General features: G+C 44.3%; 1 protein-coding gene across 3 annotated transcripts in view; it reads right to left on the reverse strand.

Annotated features, from left to right (window-relative positions):
• The window catches only part of VPS8 (VPS8 subunit of CORVET complex), a 64,153-nt gene that overhangs the window by 32,378 nt on the left and 6,794 nt on the right, over positions 1 to 24,981 (reverse strand). Inside the window, exons 7-28 of one of the 3 annotated variants that reach the window (XM_054515919.1) lie at positions 20,719 to 20,843; positions 19,196 to 19,282; positions 18,130 to 18,197; positions 17,388 to 17,541; positions 17,226 to 17,285; positions 16,329 to 16,436; positions 15,461 to 15,541; positions 14,720 to 14,890; positions 13,983 to 14,057; positions 13,477 to 13,512; positions 11,204 to 11,273; positions 10,068 to 10,114; positions 9,824 to 9,913; positions 9,382 to 9,428; positions 8,668 to 8,890; positions 7,843 to 7,932; positions 6,668 to 6,719; positions 6,370 to 6,412; positions 5,730 to 5,802; positions 3,742 to 3,861; positions 3,110 to 3,181; positions 607 to 726 (exon numbers count right to left, since the gene is read on the reverse strand). In XM_054515919.1, coding sequence (XP_054371894.1) covers positions 607 to 726; positions 3,110 to 3,181; positions 3,742 to 3,861; positions 5,730 to 5,802; positions 6,370 to 6,412; positions 6,668 to 6,719; positions 7,843 to 7,932; positions 8,668 to 8,890; positions 9,382 to 9,428; positions 9,824 to 9,913; positions 10,068 to 10,114; positions 11,204 to 11,273; positions 13,477 to 13,512; positions 13,983 to 14,057; positions 14,720 to 14,890; positions 15,461 to 15,541; positions 16,329 to 16,436; positions 17,226 to 17,285; positions 17,388 to 17,541; positions 18,130 to 18,197; positions 19,196 to 19,282; positions 20,719 to 20,843 — 2,012 coding nt within the window. The other 2 variants (XM_036388876.2, XM_036388877.2) reach the window with 2 other exon arrangements.

Consider the following 24,981-nt stretch of genomic DNA (forward strand, 5'->3'; position numbering starts at 1 on the left):
TTCTATTAGTGCTCATACATCCCTATTATCATCACAGCAACACTGCTGCAGACAGTGAAGCCTCCTCCTCAGTCCCAGGAATTTCTGGGACTTAAGCTGAGATACAAAGTTAACTCATGCAAGCTTTGGGCATACATTGGTGTAAATTCCTTTTTCAAACAGCAGAGAAGGTAGTGGCCAGCTGAACTAAAAATTACCAACTATACTTATGTGCTCTATAAGCTCACCAATGTAATTTTAGTTGATACCCCTTATGTCAGACTGGCTTGGGATGGAAGGGACCTTAAAGCCCATCCAGTTCCACCTCTCTGCCATGGGCATGGACACCTTCCACTAGACCAGACTGCTCAGAGCTTCATCCAGCCTGGCCTTGAACACTTCCTAGGATGCAATGCTGCTTGTCCCACAGCTCCAGCCAAGCTGAAATACTGTGTTCCCATGGTGTGTCCTTCTCTGCTCCCAGGAAACCACAGCAACAGCCCAGCAAGATGCCACCTGGTTGTAATGCACCAGAACCTCCAGATCTGCTCCAGTCTACAGCACTGAGCACACTTTCTGCAGAGGTGCATCCTGCTTGGAATGTCACACACACTCAGGAATACTTGCCTGGTCAAACAGTGTCCTGTTGACAAACAAGGTGTTGTTGGGCTTGGCGAGCTGCCGGGCAAGGAAGGTAAAGAGACAGCCAACCTGTGATGGGGTGAAGTCAGAATTCTCCACCATGACCTGAGAAATGTTGGAGACAAAAGGGAACAATAAACCCACAAGGAACTGATTCTGCAGCTGCCTTTGGGAAAGTTAACTGGGGCAAGAAGAACTCCCTGTGAGCCATTGTGTCTCCTCCTGCCCCAGACACCTCCTGGTGTTAGTCCATCCTGAAGGTCAAACACAAGTCCCCTTCCCCAACATTCAGCTGTGTCACCTGAAGACACAGGCAGTGGATGGCTCCTTGCTAAAGCACTTCTGTCCCAAAGCTGAAGAGGCTCCACCTCTCTTCCTCTAATCAAGGGAAGAACTCTTGCATGTCCCTGTTTTTCAGGTGTGAAGAGGCTCCAAAACCACATTTATCTCTGCCTCTGTAGCCTGTGTTGATCACGGGACATGGAACAGCTTCTGAGCAGAGAAATGCTGTCACACGGTTAAAGGACAATTATTATAGGAGAAAACAACCCCAAACACCTAATTTCAAGCCCCATTACCACTTCAACTGTGGCATGCAAAGAACTACTCTAATAGCTAAGGAACAACTGCAGGTTTGGGGAAAGGTTTTTCTCCCATTATGTTAGCATTAGTCTAACAATATTTAGAGAAACTTGTGGCTGTGCTGACTTGAAATTACAGAAAAAAGTAATATCTAAGATTCACTACAAAAGGGATTGGAAACCCAAGAAGTGCTTTTCACCTGTCTGGTGTAAAAAACATGAGCCTGATGTGTCCTGACTTGGTGACTCCTGCTTCAAAAAATCCTAAACCCCAAGTGAAAGTGAAATGCCCCTGTTTGGAGAGTCCCCTCTAAGAGCAGTGTGTTTAAGCTGGGAGGAAATCCATCACCTGGACAACTCTGTCAGCTAAGATCTAAGAACTGCTGCAGCAAAGCCCATGGGGCAGCTCACAGTTCACCATCTCATTCACTCGGAGCTGGGGGGAGTCAACTGATCTCCTCAAGTGACCCAGAGTTCCAGACCCCAGGAGATGTTAATGGTTTTGTGACACAAGAGAGGCAGGCAGGCCAGACACATTAGAGAATCAAGCAGAGCTCTGCTTGAGACACCAGCTAATGTAATCATTCTTTTTCAGTTTTCATTTTCTGTCTAAAAAGGCTATTTCTTACAGGGCCTAGTCAGAACAGCACTACCTAACACCATTAAATATTATCCACTGAAATATCTGGAGTGTTTTATTAATTTTAGCTTTGTTTTTGACAAACTGGGTCCTTGTTAGGCTATGTGAAGATGAACATACTGCATCCCTGGAATAGAGCAACTTCCCAGAGGCTGCAGACCAGCCACACAGATGATTCATTTGGCAAAGTTTTGATGAGCATTAGCAGAATGTCTGTGTTCACCAAACTATTTCAAAAGCAGAGCTACTTCCTAGGTGTTTTCTTTATTGCTTGTGACAAATTTAAATTGAAAGCTTCAAGAGTTTTTAACTTTTAGATAAAAGGACAGCAGATTCCAGACCAAAGGACTGACAGTTTTCTTAACACCACATTGTTTGCCTGAAGGTGCAATGCTGCAGCCTTTCCAAAGCTGCCCTCCTGCTGTTGGTGCCATGACAGGAGCACATCCCCAGCAGCTCTGGAACATGGCTGCAGTGTGCCACCTCCTGCTAACAGCAGCTCAGGACACAAAGCAGAGCAGCTGAGCCAGCACAGGGCTAAAACAGCCCTCAGAGCCACTCACAAAACCCCTCACAATGGCATTGTCTCAGCCCACTGCAGCAGCACTGCCACCCAAGTCACTCATCGTGCCCTTGTCTCATCTATCAGTGATGACAGGACAGGGAAATGCTACTTAAGGTAGGTTTATACATAAACAGCTTCCAAGTGGAGTCACTCATGATTAATGGTGACAGCTTGGAGGGGAAAGCAAACAGTGCTTGGCAGTGAGAGCTTTTAATGGGAACATCCTTGTTGGGAACAGGGGCTGGGGGTGACAAGTGATTTCCAGAGCACCAGGCTGGTAACTGACATTCCTCTTCTCTCCTAAACTAAAGATAGGCCTGTCATCTTGGAAATGCTGCATCCCAAACATAGCATTGGCAGGCACAGGGAGCAGGGATTCAGCAGAAAAGCAGTGGCACCCTGCCAAGCCCAGGTTACCTGGGACCTTTTTCAGGCTCAGAAGCCATCAGGGAGTGGATTCAATGAGAAGCAGATCAAAATAAGCTTAACAGTTCAGAGATGAGAAATTTGACAAAGCACCACCCAGGAAAGGAGACCTCTCTGTCAGCAGAGGCTGAGGTGAATCCATGCTCCTGCCCAGCACCTTCTGAGAGGTGTCAGCCAGGGCAGGACTGGAAACACCTCCTCCAGATTACAGGCTGCACTGCAGAGCACTGCATGCCATCAGTCAGATACAAACAGTTCATTTTTAGGCACACTCACTTTCAGAAGAATGTCAACAATTCTCTGTTGATACTCCACAGCTTGCTTATCATTCTTGAAGTCTTCAAAAGTCTGCAAGAGGCAAAGCACTGACACCTTGAGCAGAATCTCTCAGAAAAACAGCAAACACAAAGCAGCAGCCACATCACAAAACAGACAATGCTAGTTTAAGTCCTTTCTCTACATATCCCTAAACAGCAGGTTCCAAGATATAATTTGTTCTTTTGTAACTACCAAAATGATTATTACACGTTCAGGTAAAATTAATGGGTCCAAATAGACATAGGAAATTCCAGAAATTTGGAAAGTAAGAAAGACAGATTTCCATGCAGGAGATAGAGACAGGCACTAGAACACTCTTTACAAATATATTATTCTTGTTTTTCCTCTGTTTTAAAGACAGCTGTTGTCAGAACTTTCACTGTGTACTGTCATGTTCATCACTCTGTATTTAATGCCACAAAGGACTGCTGTGATTCCCTCTGATATCTCACGGGAAAAGCACCAGAACTGTTCCTGCCCCGAGCCAGGAACTCCTGGTTTAGCTAAAGCACAGATTTATTGACAGGAACCTCAGTGATGATGGGAGAACTGGCAGAGCATTTTCCTCTCAGAAAGCCAGGGTCTCTTACCAGAGCCAGCACGTTGAGGAATTCCCGTGTGTCGAAGTGCAGCAGGGTGCGGACGTAGGGGTACACCTCCTCATCCACAGAGCCCTCAGCTGAGTGCAGCCTGATCAGGAACTCAAACACCTGACAGGACAAGGCAAGCAAAGACAGCAGATTTCCTATGGATTTCAGATAACTGGGAGCACAAGTGTGTGGGAAAGCAGCACTGTTATCTGCTTTGTACTTGAGCTTTAAAGCCCCTTGGGAGTCCATCAGTTCGTATTTGAGTGGTGTTTTCTGTTGCTTGTCAGCCCCCCCTAAGACTCACCAACCAATTTAAGATCAATCAAAACTTAAGATCAAACAAAAATAAAGGCTTATTTATACTTGCACACAGAAGTGTGTGAAATTAGAAAACTCCCTCTCCCCCTTCCTGGCAGCTTTCCTGAGAAGCTGTGCACTCCTCCTTATCCAGGGCACAGCTCCTCTCCTTGTCAGCAGTTCACTTGGGAACAGCCAGTCAATCTGCCCCCTCACTGTGAGGCACAAAGCTTTTGGCACTGCAAACATTGACTGAGGTGCTTTTCAACTCTTGTCTCTTCCACTGACTTTGCAGTTCATGAAATTTGAGGGCATCTTCCAAAATCAACTCCTTTTTCTGAGCCCTTGACAGAGGTGTCCAGACTGTTCCAGGGAACCAAGAGGGCAGGGCCAGCTGCAGGTGTCTCAGCCAGGCTCACAGCAGAGCTGGCTGCCAGCAGCAAGGGAGCAGGTGGCTCCAGGCTGGAGCAGCACTCAGGAATATGTGTCAGGTACACACTGGGATCCCATGGAAAACTGACAGGCCATGTGCTCTCCCAGCCGCCCTCTGCAAGTGTGCTGCTCCCCCATTTACTCCTGCTCTGAGTTCAATTTCTGGCAGCACAGTGGCAGTGAATCAGCAGAATTTAGCAGCTTGCCTGTCAGATCCACACCTTCCCTGCTGACCTCTGGCAGCTGGGAATGCCTAAGAAAACAAAACAAACCCACCAGACACAAAGGTGTTACTTAAACCCAGCTCTCAGGAACACCACCAGGAACCACAGAAAGGAGAGGCTGAAGGCTCTTCCCAGGGCTGCTGCTGCTGGCAGGGCTCCTGCCTGCCCTCAGAGCCTGAGCAGGAGGCAGCCCAACAACCTTGGGAGAGGGCAACAGCCAGTGCTTGGCCCAGCAAAGTGAGGTGGGCTGGTTTGCACAGCTGCTAAGGAAAGAGGCTGCAGGAACCCAGAGCTATCACATACATAGAGCTACAAGCTCTGGACTAGGAAACAAAATCCAAAAACAGAAAAACCACAAACAAAAATCCACCCCACATTCAAAAACTGGCTGTTCCATTGTGCTGGAAAGAGAAAGTGCAAAATAAAAAGCACTTCCTTCTCACTGGAACCCTGAAACTGATGTGAAACACTAGAAGCACAGAAAACTATTTGTTGTAAAGCTAGCCAGAAACTTAGGAAGAAGTTCTGTGAGCACAAAAAGCAATGATAAGTAACATCCTGTTTCAAGAAATTGTCAGATTAGTCCAAAGAAGTCAAAAGCCTTCAAGAAACCTACAACCAAGAGCTACTTAGAGACATTTCTCCCCAGAGTCAATCCAGTGTTATTTGCATTTAAAAACAGGGAAGACCCTCCCATATTTAACAAAGTTAAGTTTACAAAGAAGAAACAGCTACACATTTCTGGTGACTCTGTGGTAAAGAATAAGTCAAAAAACCCAATCACTGAGAACTCTCTGTTCCCACCCACCAATTTACAATTGGAAGAAAAATATTACATTTAAATGTTCAGACTGCAACAACTGTTTGATTTCATCCATTAAAAACTAATTTTGTAATTACAGCAGGATACACTCCTATCACAAAGATGCAGTATCAGACTGATAATAGTTTTCCCTTGGAAACCCATGAAATAAGACATATGCAGCTTCCTCTAAAAGCCTTGTGTGGGGAAGTTGCCTTCCAAGAGTTTCTCACCTGATTTTTCACCAGAGGTACCAGATCTTCAGGAATATCACCCAATGGATATGCACGGCCTGCCAAGCAGCAGCTACAGAAAAGGAGAGGAAAGGCATTTTAATACAGCTGACATTAAAGACATGGAGAATTGTTCATTTTTTTACTTAATTTTTAGGAAATTCTCAATTTAAGGAGGCTGGAGTAATGCAGAAGGTAACTTCACAATCTTGCACAGACTCCAGAGAGGAGATTCACTAATGAGTCCCTCCTGTGCAAGCTCCTGTAAATGACAGGGAACTCAGCAAGGAACAGCTGAGCAGAGCTATCCCAAAAGGCAGGGCAGAACATGGCCTGCTACAAAACATGAGGCTACTGAGCCCTTGGTCAAGGAGCTCTGTGTCTCACACAAAACAAAACCAAATAGTGACATTAAAAATGTGCATCAGCAGTAACTTGGGCTCTAAGCCTCCAGCTTGATCCCTCCTATTCATGCACACCACATGCAACAGGAAGGGATTTTAAATTTAAGTGAGCTGTAGTGAGCACCCACTGCTATTTTACACCATCTCTCAGAACCTGAAGCTCCCAATAAGGTTCTGCAAGTTTAAAATCTGGGGCCACCACTAGACAACACCTCACACTTTCTGAAGGACCTTACCTTATATACACAAGCAGTTTGTTGCCCATCACCACCTGCTCATCTACAAAACAAAAATTATTCGTCACCCTTTCTTCACCAAGACAAGAGGCAGAGATGCAGTTCTTCTCCCACAAAACCAGAGTTTACCACACAAAGTAGAGCAGCTTTACACACAGTACAAGAACACTCTTCTGTTCTCCAAGACCCTTATATTGGGTATGCATTCCCTTTTGCATCTCTTTGTTGGAAGTGACTAGGGATATTCAAAATATCAAGTATCAAAAGTAGAAACCTTAAAAGGGAAAGCATTCTGTACCTGTGAGAGACTTTCCAGCATTCAGTGGAGGAGCAATGACTTTGAACAGCTTCTGTAACAAGAAAAAAGGCAGAGCTCAAGCAGCTGGAAAAGCTCAAAGCAAAGAACCTGTGTGGTTTCAAAGCAGAGATCAGTGGGGTGTCTTCCCACAGAAACTCTTTATCACCGTGTCTTCTAATTAACAGGCACAGAGGACTCCAAGACATGGCAAAAGATGCTTTTTACAGCTGATTTAATGAAAAAACAGCTTTCATTCCATCATCTCTAACCTTAAGCACAGGCCACACTAAAGCAAAGCAATGTTCAGCAGTCCCAGAGGTCAGCCAGAGCATAACCCACCAGGCCCACATCCTGTTCCTGTATATCCTGGAACAAACACTTCCACCACTCAGCAAGGTCACCAGAGCCTAGTTTGGGCATGTAGAATGAGGATTTTCCAAACAGTTGCCTCTAGAAAGCAAAGTTATTTGTACTTATAGAGCTGCTGCTCGGTTTTCAGAAGTCCTTTTTAAATTATGATCACCTAAAGAGCCTCCTTCCTTAGAAAAATCAAATGAGATTACAGCTGCTAAAGCTTAGGCAGGTGAAGATTTTCCCATTCTAATGGTCCCAGCTCTCTGTTTCAGCACTACTGAGAAAAACACCAGCAGTGCTTCCATGGTGAAACACATTGGGGTTATAGAGCCATTGGCAGATCTCCAGAATAAACAGCAGAATCGACAGGGCCTTCAGAGAGCCTTACAGTGAGTCCTGTGCTTCCTGCTGAGAGATCTCTTCCAAGTGCTCAGAACAAGGCCTGCCTCAAGCAAGGGCTGTTTCTGGCCTTTTGTATGAATTGTGTACATGCAGTCTCCTTAAATAATCATGTTATTATCTTCTGCTGCTTTTCCTTTTTATTTTATTAACATAACTGTATTTCCTGCCCTAATTCTGCAGAGGATTTCTGCCTCAGCAGGGAATTTGGTGTTCTAAAGCACAGTAATTACAAATCACTTCTCTCCTCTACTGCATCCAGTGAAATAAACTGCACATATCACACATGATTCCCCCCTTGAAATGGAAATGAGCAAGAAGGCAGAATACAGAGAATAAAAGAAGGCTTTGGGTTTGAAATGCTGTTTCTCAGGAAGAACGTGTGCAGAACATCCCAGTAGGTGCAGGAGCAGCTCTCCTACCTCCATGGGGCTGATGAAGTCGTTCATGCCGCTGTTGTAGACGTAGATCATGGCATCGTACAGGCGGTTCTCCCAGCACAGCACAACCACCTGCAAGCCACCAAAGCACAGCCCAGCTACACAGCTGCTCCTAGCTCACAGCTTTCTCACTCCCCAGGCCCTGTCCTTGCACTTCCCTCATCCAAGAGTACAGCTTAAAGCAGAATGAGAATTTCCACTTTCAGAACCAGTCTCTCTGAAAATCCCAAACCCCCCAAAGGAGTGTTCAACTTAGCAAGCATGGAATCTAACTGTCTAGATTCTAGCATTCGTATGAGGTTAAAGAATAAATTTTGAAATTCCACTTCTTCAAAAACCTTGCTTGCAGTAGTTTGGTTGGGTTAGTGAATCATAACATCAAGTTTCCAAGCAGCTTCACCCTTGAAATGGAAAGCCATGGCATCAGAAACAGGACTGCTGAGCAGGAACACCTCCCTGCTCCACTAACTGCTGTGCAAAAGCAAGTATCCAAGCTGACAAACACAACTCCAGCCTTCTGTGCTCCTGCAGCCTTTGATGCCAGGTAAGGTACTCAGAATGGGAAACAGTGACTGGGGATAACCCTGCAGGATTTTCCAACACGTCCAGCTGCTGATACATTAACCTAGGCCAGGACAAAAAGTGGAGGAACAAAACACAGCCACACTGTACAATTCCCAACTCCCTGAATTTGATCCCAGGGACACAGGGAAACCCCACATGCCATGCTACACTTAGAAGCACAAGATGTTGTAATTGCTGATTTATTCAGAGGAGCTCAATACAGTATGCAACACAACCACTCACCTGCTGGATGTCTAAACTGGTGATATCCATATGCACAATGCAGGCTTCCAAGTTTTCCAACCTGTTCTTGTCTTGGAAGTGAAGCAGCAAGTCTTTCATCACTTGAGGTGTGATTCCCATCAGCTTATCACTCAAGATATATGGCTCCAAGCACTCCAAAAAGATGCCTTTGGCTACAGAGTTCTCACTCATCTTGTCATATATCTGATTAAATAATAGATCCCTAGGAGGAAGGAGAAGTTTAGTTATCAAATAATTTTACGGAAATCTCTTTGCTTATCTACTTTCCAAGGGCTCCAAATTAAACTCCATTTTCTCTGTATTTCCCAGGCTCAGGAACTGAATGCCCTGTCCAGCTCCTGTAGTGAGGCAAGTTAAACAGCATAAATCAGCTAGGGATGTTACAGCAAAAAAAGTGCTACTAGAAGGGAAGCAATGAGAATGACAGAAAAATCTATCAAGGCAGGTTCTTGGTTCAAAGCAACTTTTCTTCCTCAACACATCAATGCAAATTTAAGAGATGGTTTTGTGTGAGCAGTGGGTTCCTGATTTCAGTACTGGTTTTTAGGCACTCCTCTGAACTGTGATGTGACATGTGCCATGGGATGATTTGATGCAATTCCTCTACACCACGTGGTGTCACAGGAAACAGCACTGGGGCTACCTGGGCTGCTGGGGTGTGCCCTGGGGACAGGCCAGCAAGGGCAGACTTACATGCGCTGCAGCAGGAGACAGTAATCCACGATGACAGGCACCACATCCTGGGGAACAAACACAACCAAGTTGTAGGGACTGACTGGCAAAAATCCTGCCAAGCAGCACATCCTGAAAAGCGTGAAAGGCAGCCTGGCCAACACAGAGCAGAAACAATGAGGTATCTGACTCAGCTGGTAGCTGGCACAGTTACAGGTTTTCCATATGCTGTTGCATATGGAAAAAAAGCTCTGCTGACACTCCTGCAGAGCACAGAGAGCACACGGGTTCTGCTCTGCCACCCACGATACCCAAGTCTGATTTTGTGAGGGCATACAACAGGTGAGAGCCGAGCTGAACCACAGCAAGGTTTTTTCAAAAATAGGCAAGTAATGTTTGCAGCAAAACAAAGTTAATTAAAAAAGCCAAAGGACTTCTACAAGAGTCCCCTGGAGCACCATACCTGAAAGTGCTGCTCCATGATCTGGATTTTTCCTTGGTCAGGACATTTCTTCAGAGTCCGATCGGTGTAATGGAGAAGGATTTCTACCATCTGAATTACAACAAAGAAGAAAAGTCATTCAAATCCTATACTGAGGCCTTGCTTGGTAGCACATTTCAGACTGGCTTGGGGCTTGGCAGCACTGTAAGCACAGTATCACACCAGCACACATGAAAATCCAGTTGGGAAGAGCTCAGGGACTCACTCTGTCAGCAATGACTGCTCTCCTCTTGCTCATGTCCCCAGTCAAGCCTAGAAAGAATGAGGGAATGAGGTGAAAACCAAAGCTTTTCTCATCTAAACTACCAGCAGAAATAAAAAAACTCCACAGTTCAGATGCTAACACAACTACCCATGAGATGTAGAGGTCAGGATATGTAAATACACAGTTTTGTGTTCTACTTTTAGCCCCCTCTACTTCCAAAAGGTTTGTTCTCCTCACTTAAAGACCGTTCCAGCACAGGAATGGCAAGAACAGTTCTGAGTGCTGTTTAATACTGAGAGAACAATTAATGGAGAGCTGTCAAAGACTGTACATGAGGGTGATTGCTGGAGGAAGTCTTGATGCAAATAAGCTGAATAAAGTGCACTAAAAGGGGAGAATATAAATGCCAATTCAAAAAGACAGTTTTTCATTATTCAAAGCATTACAATCTGCTTTATTGTGCTATATCCATGCACTAAAACAAAACACATCTTCATTTACCAGCAATTTCACAGCAGGATCCTGTCCTGGGAACTTGCATCCCACTGTCAAAGCCATCAGAAGTTATTTGCTGTAAAATCAATGTGTCCAGTACAAATGTGACCACACAAGTGGCAGTTTCTGGCATAATTAACATACTTCTCAAGCAACCTCTTTTGTAGGAAGTGTGGTGCCAAAAGCCAGTATGATTCTTTCAGCTCCTTGTACAGTCATAGGAGAGACCTGGATCAAAGCACCTACTTGGCAGAGCTGACAGAAAATCACACTGGAAGATACCTACAGGTCATGCATGGCCTTCAGGAATATTTTAGCAGGTTGGATATTCAACATCTGGATCTACCTCCTTCATGGCAAAGTGACAAAAGCATGGAGTCACACACAGATCAAGCCTGACTTTCATTTGAGCTGGTAAAAGGACTATAGTTTAAAAAATAAAAAAATCAAACTATTCCATATAAAGGTTGCTTCTGCCAAACTCAAAGCAACACATCCTATCTTCTCTTCTTAATTCAATTCAAATCTGTTTTCTTCCCCTAAAAAAGTGATTCCTGGATGTGCAGACATTAAAACCATCCCCAGAGGTTTCAGTTAGAAGCAAACAAGTCCAAACTTACCTACAACAGCCTTTGCTTTACCTTCATAAAAGGACCAAGCAAGAGCCAGGGCATCTGTGAGACGTTCTTGTTTCAGAAGGTGGTCAACTCTCTAAAATAACAAGGAATACTGGACCTCAGAGCTGCAGAAAAGATGACTCCCTCCCCTTTAAGACTGGCATTTCCCAGTAGTGGGTTATGGTTCCTGACAGCAAAGCAACACAAGACCTCAGAAGCTCTCACCACACTGCAGTAAAGGACAGGATCTCAAAGAGATTCTCTCCAATGGACACTTTCTGCTGGACTAAGAAATGTCAGGTCCCATACATCAAGTCCCTATGTGGGGACATTTTAAATCAGGTGATTGACAGATGAAGACCCCCAGCATTACTGACTGTCTGATAAACAAAGGATAAAAATTTTCCATTCCCCATCCTTGCCTCATCACTTGGAGCACAACAGCTTAGAGCAAACAACTCTGCCATGCTTTCAGCAAAGCATGTAATCATCCTATCCCCTATTTTCTCCTGAGCTAATAGTCAGCAAGGACTGAAGTAGATCACAAGTCACAAGTATTGTCTGCTTTAAGGAACATTAACACCAAGGCTGAGCACCACTGGCCTTGGTATGATAGGTCAGTGTCAAAGAGCTGCTGGAGAGAAGAAAGAGTCCAGGTCTCAGCCCAGCATCTTGTCCTGCAGCCAGAACTGACTCTCAGCTTCACCCTCATCACCACACACTCAATTCAAACTCTCAGTTAAGTCCCCTGTGATAGAGGCACAACTGCTACACAGCAGAAACCATATAGGAATTTAGGAAGGGGCTGTCTCAGAGAACAAATTGTGTTTGACTTCGGAATTCCAGGAAAATCTGTGCCTGAAATTATAAATCAGAGCAAGACTCTTCATTACAGCTCTCTAAACCAAATTCAGTGGTGAATGGCAGGAGACAAAACTGGCAGAGAGAAGCAGCCATGGTAACTAAAACCTCAAGAGAGCTTCACTGTTCATATCCTATTCAAGGTCCTGATACAATGTCATGTGAAGGAGTCTATAACCATAGATGAGGACAACAGCTCTAAAGCAACCTAAGCAAGAGGAAAAATGGGGAAGGTCACTGCTTAAAGGAGAAATACAAGATTGCACAGATGGCTACCAGATCTCCTCAGGAATCAGTCTAGAAGCTGATTCTTGATTCACTGAAGCCTTCTACACATAGGCGTAAGCTGAATTTACTACTTAAGTTTGCTGATGACCAACTGGGAGCATGTGAGGTGAGACAGAAGAGGAAGACACGAGAGATGTGCCCCTGAAGCTGGAAACAGAAGAATGATGCTACCCAACAGTATAAGCACCTTCCAGCAGAAATCAGTTTGGCTACGGGGCACCAGTGAATCTCCAGAGTGCCCAAGTCACTGCCATCACATAGCCAAAGGAAGAGAAAAATGAGATCCAAGGATGCATGAGAAATGACACATCCAGCAGAGACTGTGAAGAAGGGGTGACACTGTACATTGCACTTGTAAGACTTTACCCAGAGCAATATGTGGCAAACTGTTTGCCCATGCCCAAGATACTGAGCACACAGGACACACAGAGAACAGGGACTACAAATAAAGAAAGGAATGGGAAAATAACCTCAAGAGAGAGCTGAAAGAGCTCTGCTTAGCCTTGCAAAACAAAGCCTGAGAGAAAACATGCACATACTGAATAAACATAGTGCAAAGTGGTGATGCAGAAAGGAAAACAGCTGTTTGAGTCAAGTGAAAAGTACAACACAGGAAAAGATCTAAACAGATCACTACGAACTTTAGTGTGGGCACTGACGGGGTTTCAGCTGTCAGAGAAATTAGGTTCCAAAAAAAACTCTTCAACAAGGACCTAAAATCCTATGGACTTTCTAGGTAGTTTTTGATGGATTTTATAATGCAGCTCCTGCAGTAGCTGGAGATAACTCCAGTGAAGCAGATTCTCTTTCCCTCCTGGATGTTTATGTGGCAGAAACAAGCTTGCACACAGCTTGTGGAAGGCTTCATCACACACTCAGTAAATCACGCACTGCACTAACAAAAGCTGACACACAGGAGGCATGATGTCTTGTTTGGGAGAACAGGGTCTCCATTCAGCCTGGGAATTTAGGCAAGCAGGAGTCCCAGTGTCCCCACAAAAATCAGTGTATCCACAGCACTGGCTCTGTGTAGCAATCAGGAATGCTGAACACAGTGCCCAAAAACTGCTTCACAAATGCTCCCTCCCTCCTTTGAGCTAGATTTAAGCAATTCAAGCCTAAGCTGTGGAGTGTCCCTCTCAACATACCTCTCTCCAGCTTCTCAATGTCATGACATGAACAGACTGGGAAAGAAAAAAAAAATTGAAAGTTATTTACTGGCAGTTGCTCATGCAGCCTGTAGTACCCCACAGACCCACCACAGCATGCCAGTACAGATGACTAAAAAAGCATCCCTCAAGCAGTATAAATTGAAGCCCAGTTTTAGTTGCTGTCTTATGTTTTTCTGCTTATTCCCTAGCACATTTATAACAGAGACAGAGAAGCTTAGGGCAGAGGCCATCTCAGTAAAGTAAGGCTAAGTTTACCCTGGAGCAGAATGAATCAGGATATTGTGAAACTATGACAATGTCTCACTCAGCCCGTACCCTGGCTAAAAACAAATTACAGCACATTTCCTTCACCCCACAACATAAGTGCACAAAGAACCTTTCCCCAAAACACATCTCCACATAAGACAAATTGCCCTTTTCTAGAAGAGCTACCATCAACAGTGAATACCCTGTGTTTTTACTGAAAAATTCCCCCCACTTACCTTAGTTCCAAGGTAAAAGACCTGACCACCACAGCTGCTGATGGACTGGTAACAAGCTTTCTCTCCAACCAGTGCCTACAGGGAGAAAAGTCACATGCAAGTAAAACTGCATTTTGGTTTTTTTAAAGATTTCCCAAACAACATAAATAGACTTCCAAGATCCTTTGCAATGCAGCAATCAAAATGAGAGTGGAGAAAAACACTAGAGATTTCTGGGCCGTAGCAAGTCAAAGAGCTCTGCTGTCACCCCCTCCTGCTTGTGAACTCAGCTTCAAGTGCTGCTGAGTTCTAGCTACCCAAAAATCATGAAGTAGGGCTCTGACTCTACCCTCAGGTGCCAAAAAGGTAATGGGGGTCCTTTCGTTGCCACCTGCTTCTTCACCTATCTTCCTCAAGAGCAAATGTGTAGGGCACACAGATGGGAAGACAATAGTTGAAGTGGGAGTTGCTACAACAGCAGTTTGACTGCCAGTAACCAGTGCTCCAGTCTGTATTAAGTAGAAAATCCTCTTAAAGAATAAAGCACATCAGCTTTTTGTCCTATTCCATAGCCTGGTAGAGGAGGAGCAGTTCCTACAACCTGCAATGCACCAAAGGAAACATGAGCTGTCTGTTAGCTGCCCACATCACCACCATGTCTGATTTCTGAGATGCTCCCAAAAGGCTTTTTCCCTCCAGGCTTCCACTTGGAGCCTACATCAAACACAGCTGCACACAGAGAGGCCACCAGTGCTTACCAAGGCCTCGCTGACATTGCCCCCTGTGGCCAGAGACTTGAAGTGGCTGCTGTTGTAGACCAGCTGAACCTCTGAGATCTCGATGGTCTCCAGCTCCTCCTGAGTCTGACGGTCTATGACGTGCAGCTTCTCCACACTGTCCAGCAGCACCGCTGTCCTTGAGTTGATCCACTGCAAAAGCATCCAATTCCACACCTCAGCAATGCATTCTCCTTTAGAGCCAAGAAACAAGTTCTGGCCAAATCCCTGAGTACCCCTGCTGGGAATTCTGGGACAGCCAGTAGCTTAGTTACTATACACGGCTGTCATGGACATGTTTTGTGAAAAATCCTTTCCTTAGGATTTTTTCTCCTGAGAAGCAGAGAGGCCTCAGAAACAAAATGTAAACAATGGTTATCTGCTGCTGTGGAATGCAACAGGTGCATCTTTGATTGGCCTTCACAGAAAACAGCTGTAGACAGATGGCAATCCACCAGAGCTCCTGTCCTCTTGGCACACAGTTTGTGCTCCAGCACACTTTCTATCCAGAGGTGTCAAAGCCAAGACAACTACACACTGCTCACAGGTGGTTACCACACCGTGCTGGTTTTCCAGAGTCCCAAGTATAAGGACATTTTCAGTTAGTTATCACCAGATAAACAGAGCCAAGAGCACAAAACTAAGGGCTACTGAGACACATTTACAAGACAACTAGTGCAAAAAAAAAATGTAACCATTCTGCAGTACTGAGATGAGACTTACAGTAAAGTTGATGAGATCATAGTGCAGATGAAGCTGCCTCTGCTTTGTGACATGTATTGCACCACTATCATCCCTCTTGACCTAAAAGAGAAATCAGACAAGGCTGACCTAGACTCAGACTTCCTTCAGCTCAGCCTCTCAGTTCCACAGGGCACCACAGTGACTCCAGGAATCTTGAGCTCCCCCAGACAAGCATCTCAGCAAGGAAAGTTTAAACCATGCATCCTTTTCTTTCTCCCCAGTTTTACCAAGAGAGATGAGAGAGGAGAAAGAGAATTCAATCCAGACAGCACGTCTGGGTGATTAAACAAAGCTTAAGGTCCAACATGATAGCAGAGTTGGAAAACAAACTTGGCACTCCAAAGCCAAAATGCCAGATTTTCAGAAGCCTAGGTATTGCTCTCCTACTGAAAGCAGCATGAAATTGTCTCCAAACAATCATATCTGCACGTGTAACTGCTGCAGATCTAAACAGGATGAGCACCATGCCCTCAAGTTACACATAACAGGACTGAAAGACCTTTTCTTAAGTGTTTTACACAATTTTTTCCAGACTCATGTTTTAAAGCAAAAACTAAGATGGTGTCTCAAATTCACGGGCCCTCCCAGAAAACAATCCACACACTTAAATCTCCAGCAGAAACACACTGCAAGTCAGTACTTCTGGAACAGGTAAATCTCAAGCCTCCAGGCAAAGGCACCACTGCAGCTGAAGAGCAGTGACCACCAGGCTGGTTTTCTCAAGTGGGAAGCTGCAGCTGTTCCCAGCATGCTCAGCTATCACACTGTCACTGACAAGGAGGCTCAAGCCCTACTGTGTGGATGAGATGTGACCACCTGAAAGCAGCACAGAACAGCCCAGGCTCACCAGAAGGAAGTACACGACATCTCCTCGACAGAAGGCAAGCATGGGGTTCACCGAGTTCTGCACAGCCACAAAGTGCCACGCCAGCAGGGGGACACTCGAAGGGTCCATCTGTCACACACAAAGCACAGCCAGTGGTTAAGGCACACCAGGCAGACCCTCAGCTCCAGGACATGTGGCTCATCAGCTGCTTCTCACTTCTGCCTGTGCCTAGTACACACAGGGGCTGCAAAGCAAACTCCTGGCAGCAGTTTGTGCTCTTTGGAACAGCCACAGACTTGGGAGCCCTTGGCAAAGAACACCCAGACAGAACACCACTGGTGTCTGAGCTGCTCAGGGTAGATCAATCCCACATGGACACATGGAATACAACAAGCTGCAGCTTGTCTCCATCCCCCTAACATAACCCATCCCACATCTGCCCCCAGCTGCTTTTACAAGAGGAATTAGGCCATTGACCAGTGAAAGTGAATAATCAAGAGTTTAGAAGACTAACTGCTTAATGCTCAAATTCCTCTTGGTTCCTGTCCCTGTAATTAAGGGCTCTGTTGTATTGCTCTAATATAAAACAGTGGCCCCAGTCCAAAGTGATTGTAGCCATAATCAGGTCAACATTTCATCTGTGGATGCTACAGACTGCAACAGGAAAGACAAGAAGCTGAGAGACTCCCTCCTGCTTATTGGAGAAAATCAGCATCTTCACAGAGGTACAGCTGGAAGCAGCCTTCTCACCTCCTCTCAGCCACAACCTCCACACATCAGACCCACAGATTATCACTACTATTTCACAGTGCTGTGGAAGGCAGTGGTATCAAACACCTGTTCCTGATCTCATCTCCTTCTGTCCAAGAAAATGTTTGTACATAACCCAAAAAGCACCTGTTTGGCTTTATTACTCACACGGCCGTAGGGAAAGGTCATCCACACTTTCAAAGATGGCTTCAGGCCAATAACCAGGATCTTCAAGGAAAGCAAGAAGGCAAAATAAAATGTTTGAGTACACAGCAGAGAACTTCTCCTCTGTGATCTCTCACATCAAGCCTCCCACAAGCAGCAAGTTACCTTGGTGAGGGAGGCCATAGCCAGCAGTGAATACTGGGTGATAGGATGGTCTCTCAAATCAACCTTTGCATGTAATGGCTCAATACAGCAAACTTCCCCCTTGGAGCCACTGAAGAGACACCGAGACTCGCACGTCCTCACTCCCATTACCCTCCTGCAAAGAGCAAAGATCAGCTTGGTGGCAACCCAGCAATCTCAGGAGTGATCCTTCATAAACACTGCTTCTAAAAAGTCCCTTACAGAGCTCCAGAGATCGCTTCTGACATGAAACTGGAGGCAATCCCACACAGCTGCTCAGATACAGACAAGAATTCAAGATCTTATCTGAGAATAAGGTTTGGGAAATTCCTGGACTTTATCAGATTAACTGTCAATCCTTCCTCCTAGTCCTTCCTCCTCTTGAAGAGGCCAAGAGTAAAACAAGCAGCTACTGCAGGACAGCTCTCACTAATGAGCCAAGATACAAGAGGCAGCACTTTTGTGACAGCCACCAAGAGCCCACAAGGAGTGTCAAATTCTGGACAATACAGCGACACCTTAACAACTAAGGCTATTCTTTGGCTATTGCACTGCCACACAGCATCTTGCTTCAGCTGAGAAATTACACTGCAGCCCTAAATTACATCTTCAACATTCAGGCAGTAACTTTATTGGTTTCAATGGGTTTTTTTCTCCTTATGTTTTAGAAACCATGACCCAGAATTGTTTCTTGTACTTTCTTTGGGGAGAGTTATTGCCTTACTTAAATGACAGTTCAAACACGGAGCCTCCGCTGTCATTGCAAATTGCGAGTGTTGGATCATCTGTAAACTGAGCAGAAAACAAGATTAAAATGGCCCTAAGAAATACATTACAACAAATGGATATAAAAACACATGCTATGGCAGTACTAACAACACACAGAGTACCTACAGAAAGCAGTGCACCTACAGAAAGACATCTTTAACATACCAAGTTCAGACAATTACTGGGGTTTTTTTATGACATGCAAGAAAAGCAAGGTTTGTGTTTCACCTTCACTTCCCTAGCAAGCCCTGTTGCCAGATTTTGGTTCCAAAGCACCACTACTTTATGCTGCAGCTCAGAACTGCAGCACACCAAAGCCTGAGCTGTCCCTAGACGGGCTCTCAGCCTCAAGCCCATGGGTTGGTGCCAGAGCTGGTGGATGAGCTGCAGATACAGACACACCCAAATCAGAAACATCCAGAACTTCTAAAAATACCAAGTAATTCAGACAAAAGATCACAGTCTCCACTGGGGACACTTCTGGAAGTGTTTATATCCAGAATAAGCCCACAAGCATCTGAGGCTATGTAAAACGAAGCCAGGCACAAACTCAGATATGATTTTCTGTGTATGACAATAACACTGTGCTGAACAAGTCATAGATGATTTCTCTTTCAACCCAAAACATTCCCAACAAGCTAGATGAAAAACTGCTTACAGAAGCTACTTTCTACAGTTCAGATTCTTTTAAGTTCAAAGTTGGCAAGTCATGTATTCAGGTCAAAACACTGCAGTTTTAGAGAAATGTGTTCTAACAACTAATTCTTCATACATTTTGGCACTGGAGAGAGGAGTTATAACAGACAACTGTTGTTTGCTACAGTACAACTCACAGTCAAAACTCTTATGTCAGTATACACAGTTTCATTTTAAAACAGAATTTCTGCTCATTTTTCTCATCTCTGGACACTACTGCCATAGGCAGCTGCTCTCATATTAAATCTAAAAGTACTGCACAAGGAAAGTCCCCACGTCTGACTGAACAAAACTGGGATAAAAGCAGTACATTCAGTGTTTATTACCTTGATGTGCAAAATGGCTGTTCCTGGAGGGTGGGCATCTGTTATTGATCTCAGCAGCTTGCCACTGGCCAGGTCCCACATGGTGATCTGCAAGCAGACTGTGCTCAGTACACACTCACTGTCAAGGGGTTCTCTCCATCACCTTGTGCATTACAGTACAGCAGCAAATTCCTATACTGACATCGTCACCCTGCGTTAGTAGGGGTTTCATATCAAAAAAAGTGACCTGAAATCTGTTCCTGCCCTGTTTCTCCAAGCACTTCACTTGTCTGCTTAGAGCTGACACCATGTGTTATCTCAACTCTGCATCATCTCCTTTTGGCCAGTTCTCCCCACTTGCCCAATCTCCCTCAGCTCACAGCTATCTGCCTGATAAGAACATTACAGAGTGTAAGATAACTTTGTTACCACCCAACAAGTCAAATGCATTTCTCTCTCACAGAACCAGTGAACAGGTGAAAAACTTGTGCTAACACCCCTGAGCAAAACTCAAGCATCTCCATGGCTGCCATGAACCTTGTTCTGCCTCTCCTCCTGAGCTTGCTCAGCATGACAAGGCAGGTAGGAAAATAGACCTTGGTTGGTACTTAATATTAAATTCAAGCAATTTCTCAGCTAAGAAGCAGGAAGCCCCAAACTGCACACTGCATAACTGCCTGGAAGAGCTGAGATTACAATCTGAATAAAACTTTTTTAAGGGAAACAGTACTTTATTGATCCTATAAATCGCGTATCAATGCTTCTAGAACCTATGTTTCAGAGCTGTTCTTCCAAAATGTTTTGTCTAAGCATCATTTAAAACTGGCAGCTGTCCTGGATGGATTAAGTATTTCCACATGGCCTGCAGCAAGCTGTCATTTATCCTACCACAGGCACAGAGGTGTGTTTTATCTACTATGAAGGTGAAAGCAAAGGGAAATGAATGCAAAAAGAAAAAGCCTTCCTTGTACCCCTCTAAATGTCACCAAGGTGATGTCTATCTATTTTGGTTTAGTCTTGTTACTTTTGTTTAGGAATTGCTTTCTCTCCTTTGGTTCTGAGAAAGGGCATAAAACTACAACAGACTCAACCCTTTTCCCTTCAAAAGCTATGCTACTCATGTCACACAAGTAAGGTATTAGCAAAAATTCATTTTGGGGTTAAATATGAGTTTCAAGAATTTCAAGTCATCACCACAGTAAAAAACATGTTTAATTACCATGCACAGACCTCAGAGAGTGACCTAGAAAGACTAAACTGCTTGTCCCAGTGAGCCCTTGCACATTTCAGTTTAACAGGAATTATGTCACAATTAAATTAACCCTTTGCTATATTTTGCATTAGTCACTTCCTCCACAGAAACCTGATTCAGCAGGAATTGGCTGCCCCAAAAAGCTCTGGGCACATCACACTGTATGTGCAGCTTCTGAGCACTGAACAGCCAACAACAGCTACAGACTGAGGGGGCTTGGCTTGGAGCTGTTGGCACCTCCAGGGAACCTCTCAGGACAGAGCACTGGAGCAGCTCATCCTTTGGGAATTACCTGTCCTTTTGCAAAGCCACAGAGCAGCCTGGAGCAGTCATTGTTGATGCTGAGAGCAGAGATGGCCCCGTACTGGGCCCCAACTGCGGTGCTGCCCAGACACAGCCGGAGAGCCTGGTTCTGATCTGGAGCAGAACAATCGGTAAAAGGTAAAGGAAGAGCAATGGTTAAAATTAACATCATGAAATAACTCACACATACAATTCACCTGGGGTACATTACAATTCACAGACTTACAGTTAAGTTCTTTTAAAAGGGGGTTTAGAAGATGAGAGCTCATGTTAGAACAAAAAGAGTGGGACATTGTCTTGCAGGGAAATACAAAAATTATTTTTTGGACAGGAAATATGGAAATGCAGAGGTGTTACATACTGAAAAAGAAACTACTAGAAAAATCAAATCAATATCTAGCTTTCCTTTCACTATTCTGCAACAGTGCTTAAGTTGTAGCAAGGAAGACAACAAAATTAATTCTACCTTCTGAGCCTTGTATTTCTGCCTTTGAACATCAACTACAAAACCCCAACAGAGGCTTCTGGTAAGTGCAATTTTATGTCATAGCTTTATTCTTATTATGTAATTTTACTCCTTGGTTTTGTTGCTAAAGGTGAAAGGCTGGAAGGAAAAGGCACTTTTGTCTCCAAGCTGCACAGCTGAAACACCCAATGAGTTCTGGTGCACACAGCTCTTACTCTAGAAAGGAACTCCCTCCCTGAGCCACAGGCTGCTGCAAAGGAGGTGCCACGGCTTGCAGAGCCTCCACAGGGACTGCACTGCTGCAGGGCCATGCCCTGTCCACTCCTGCACACCACAAACCATGGGCACCTCTGTTTGTGCCAAGTTCCTGGAGGCTCCCACCATGGAAGACGCACAAGTGCTTTACAAGATGCTGCTCTTCATGAGTTTAGACAAGAACCCTCTGCCTGTCTTTGGTGCACTGCTCTCAAAAGCTAAGAAAGTGTCCTGGAGCTGCTTCTTCCACCCATCTCTGCTTTTGTCCTGCTTTTGAGCGAGGGAGTGAGAAAAGATGCTTTGTGAGAACTATTGGAATGAAGACTACAGGGATATGAAATACATCAGAAGCACCACAATAACATCGTGTGCAGGATTCACCAAGAGCAAGGGAGGGAAAGGATTGGATCCAGGAAGCAGAGCTGAGCACCAGAAATGCCCTGGAAAATGTGCCCAGGGCACGGGACATGGTTCTCCAAGCTGCAGCACTGCTGGGAATGTGAAACAGAGCATGGATGTATCCTACATTACTTGCCCAAAGTAAAGCATTTATCAGTCTGCTCAGACAGATTAGAGGGTACAAGGTACCTTTCAAATCCCATCTGTATGAAGAGGCAGGAGTGGAGTTCAGAAATAAAGACCAGCAAGAACAGCTCAACTCCTGGATTACTCTAAAGCACTGCTCAGAGTGAGGAGAAAACATTCTTGGCCAAACTACTAGGGACACACCTTGACATCACTGTGACAAGAATGTTCACAGCACGGATCACAACAGGTCAAGGAAAAAGAAGATGAATTTTGAAAGATTTCCACGGAAGTTCAGAGAAAACAGAGCTACAGCTGGAAAACAAGTTTCAGACAGAGATATTCTTCAAATGGTGTCAAGATCCAAAGAAATAATGCCTGTTCCAGAGGCCTGGAAATGCAGTTCATTTACAAAAATATCACTTGCTAACCATAAAAATTTGTTTGAAAATAGGGGAATACTGCAGCTCCTTATATTAAAGGTGAATGACTTCTTCATTCCTGGAAGTACCTTCCACTTCAGCCTAAGTCTGTCAGTGACTCAATCAATAACCTGTTTCCTCTCAGGCATGAAAAAGGAGAATCCTCCACAGCTTTCTCTGAAAAGGTTTTACATCTTTATATGTATCCCCACAGGAACTTTCAAGAGCCATTTTCTTTTTCCCTCACCTGCAATGTCAATTCAAAACAAACAAGGCCTCTATTGTATCCCAAAACTAAGTGATTTGTATGACCAATCCAGTACCTTTTCTTGTTTCCAGACAGTCAAAGGATGACACACAATAAGAACCATTAGACAAGATTTTTTAAAAAAAACTCAACTATAATATGAATGAAATTGCTTCCAAGGCAAATCAAGATCAGAAAATCAGTGAGCTTCTACTAATAGTCTGGCAAAGTAATAAAAATAGACAAAAGCAAAAGGTTATAAAAGCTGATTGATGGTTTTCCAGACTTGTATTATCAGCTTGCAAGTAAGGCACATTAAGGATTAAAAATAAAAAACTTTTGCCAAATGCTTGAAACAAAGGTGGCTATCAACTGTCAAAAAATTTTTCAATTTAGATAAGGCAATTCTTCATCTGAAAATTTTCCAGCAGTAACTGTGTTGCTCTCAGAGTCTGAGGTCAAAATGAGATAGAGTTTAAATACAATTCTGCACATAGAGAAAGAAGACAAGTTTGTGGATGTTAAGAAGTCATTTTCCAAACCTAACAAAAGAGCACAGCACTGCAGAAGCTGATACTGCTCGGATCACCAGGTTTTCATCAAGATCTTCTCCTTATGCCCTGATTTTCCTGAGTTTGAAAGGCTTGCTTGGTTTTCTGCAGAATTACTGACAACTACTAATTTTATTAGGGACAGTGCCAGGAAATGCTGTGAGAAGATGCTGATCTCATGGAAGAGCCTTGTCCTGCCCTGAAACAACACCTTCACAAACAGCTATGGACCTGCTGCCCTAGGACATTACAAAAATCATGTTTACCTGCTCCTCTACTGTCCCTGCCTGGAGAATTTGGGGGTGTGCAGTGCACATGCACCCACTGAGCAATTCCCAGCAGCATCATCCACTGAGTGGCTGCTGCACTGCTGAGCTGCCCCTGAAATCCTGGCACAGACAACATGCAACCTGGGCAGCACAGGGCCTGGGCATGCAGGGACATGCACACAGCAGTGGTACTGTACCTTTGCCTTTCAATCCACACAGAAAGGGCCAAAAGAGGAGAGAAAAAGCCAGAAATCAGTGTAAGAGGAAGGAGTGAAGCAATGAACAGCACATATGTGACAATCTCCAAAGACACAAACTTCAGATTTTGCTGAGTGTTTGCTCTGGGTAATGCTCCCCCTTCTGATTTATTCAAGAAATGATGCTGTGAAGGTTAGTGTTCTAAAACCAGGCAGTTGAAAAAGTGAGTTTATAAATTTGAATTTCATTGCATTGAAGACCAAAAAATAGAAATGTGAGAGGAAATAAAACTGGAAGTTCACTGTAACATAACTGGTAAAACTATTTTCACCCAGGTACCAGAGGAGTGTCTCCAGTCCTCCAGACATCCCTTCCCACCCTCTCTTCTGCAACACTTCCAGGATGTCAGACCTGGCATCTCATCCAACACTAACCCAGAAGGAAACTCTGCTTTTCAATATGACATGTGCAGCCTGAGAACTGCTCTGTAATAATGTTTCAGGAGTCAACAGAAGCATTCAAAAAGCAGAATGAAAGTTTCCCAAGTCTTCTATAATAAGGACAGAGCAGACAAACCATGAGTACAGGTGGACTTGGGAGAAGAGACAAATTAGCTGAAATCAAATATATGAAAGAAAAAATAAAGTTTAAAAATGTGTTAGTGACAACAATTCTGAGAAATTTGTTCAACCAGGAAATGGATCTACAATTTTGCATGTAAAAAAGGATGTTATGTTCCCATTGTACAGCATAAACCCTGCACACACCTTACAAACCTTCAGGGAGTAAGTCTGACCCTAATTTACACATCTTGTAAAAAAAAAAGTAGAGATATTGGCTAGTCCACAGAAATTTAGTCTTGGTTTAAATTTCAGAATAAATCCAAGCCTTTGCACACAACAATGCCTTCTAGAGCCCTATCCTGCCCTGTTTTCTCTCTCTTTAGATAGATCTGAGAGCACTGGGATCAATGCCCAAGTTTTAGTTACAGAACTGAAGGAATTCAGCAGAGAATAAGTGACCAGGAAGCATCCTGAAACAAAACTGGACACTACTTCCATTCCTCATCACTTTTAAATTACAGCACAGACTCATGGAGTAACTTCAGCTGTAAGGGAGCTGTGCATGGAGGGCTGTGGCCCAGCCCTGCTGCTCCAAGCAAGGCCAAAGAGACCAGCCAGTCAGGGCCTTGCTGAACTTTGAATAATCCCAAGCAAAGAGACTGCACAACCTGTCTCAACTCTTATCTCATGCTTCAACCCCCTCAGAATGAACATCTTTATCAGAGCTCCCCTCAGTGCAGGTCCACTGCCCCTTAC

The sequence above is a fragment of the Molothrus ater genome, chromosome 10 (genome assembly GCF_012460135.2).
Source record: "Molothrus ater isolate BHLD 08-10-18 breed brown headed cowbird chromosome 10, BPBGC_Mater_1.1, whole genome shotgun sequence".
Lineage (NCBI taxonomy): Eukaryota > Metazoa > Chordata > Aves > Passeriformes > Icteridae > Molothrus > Molothrus ater.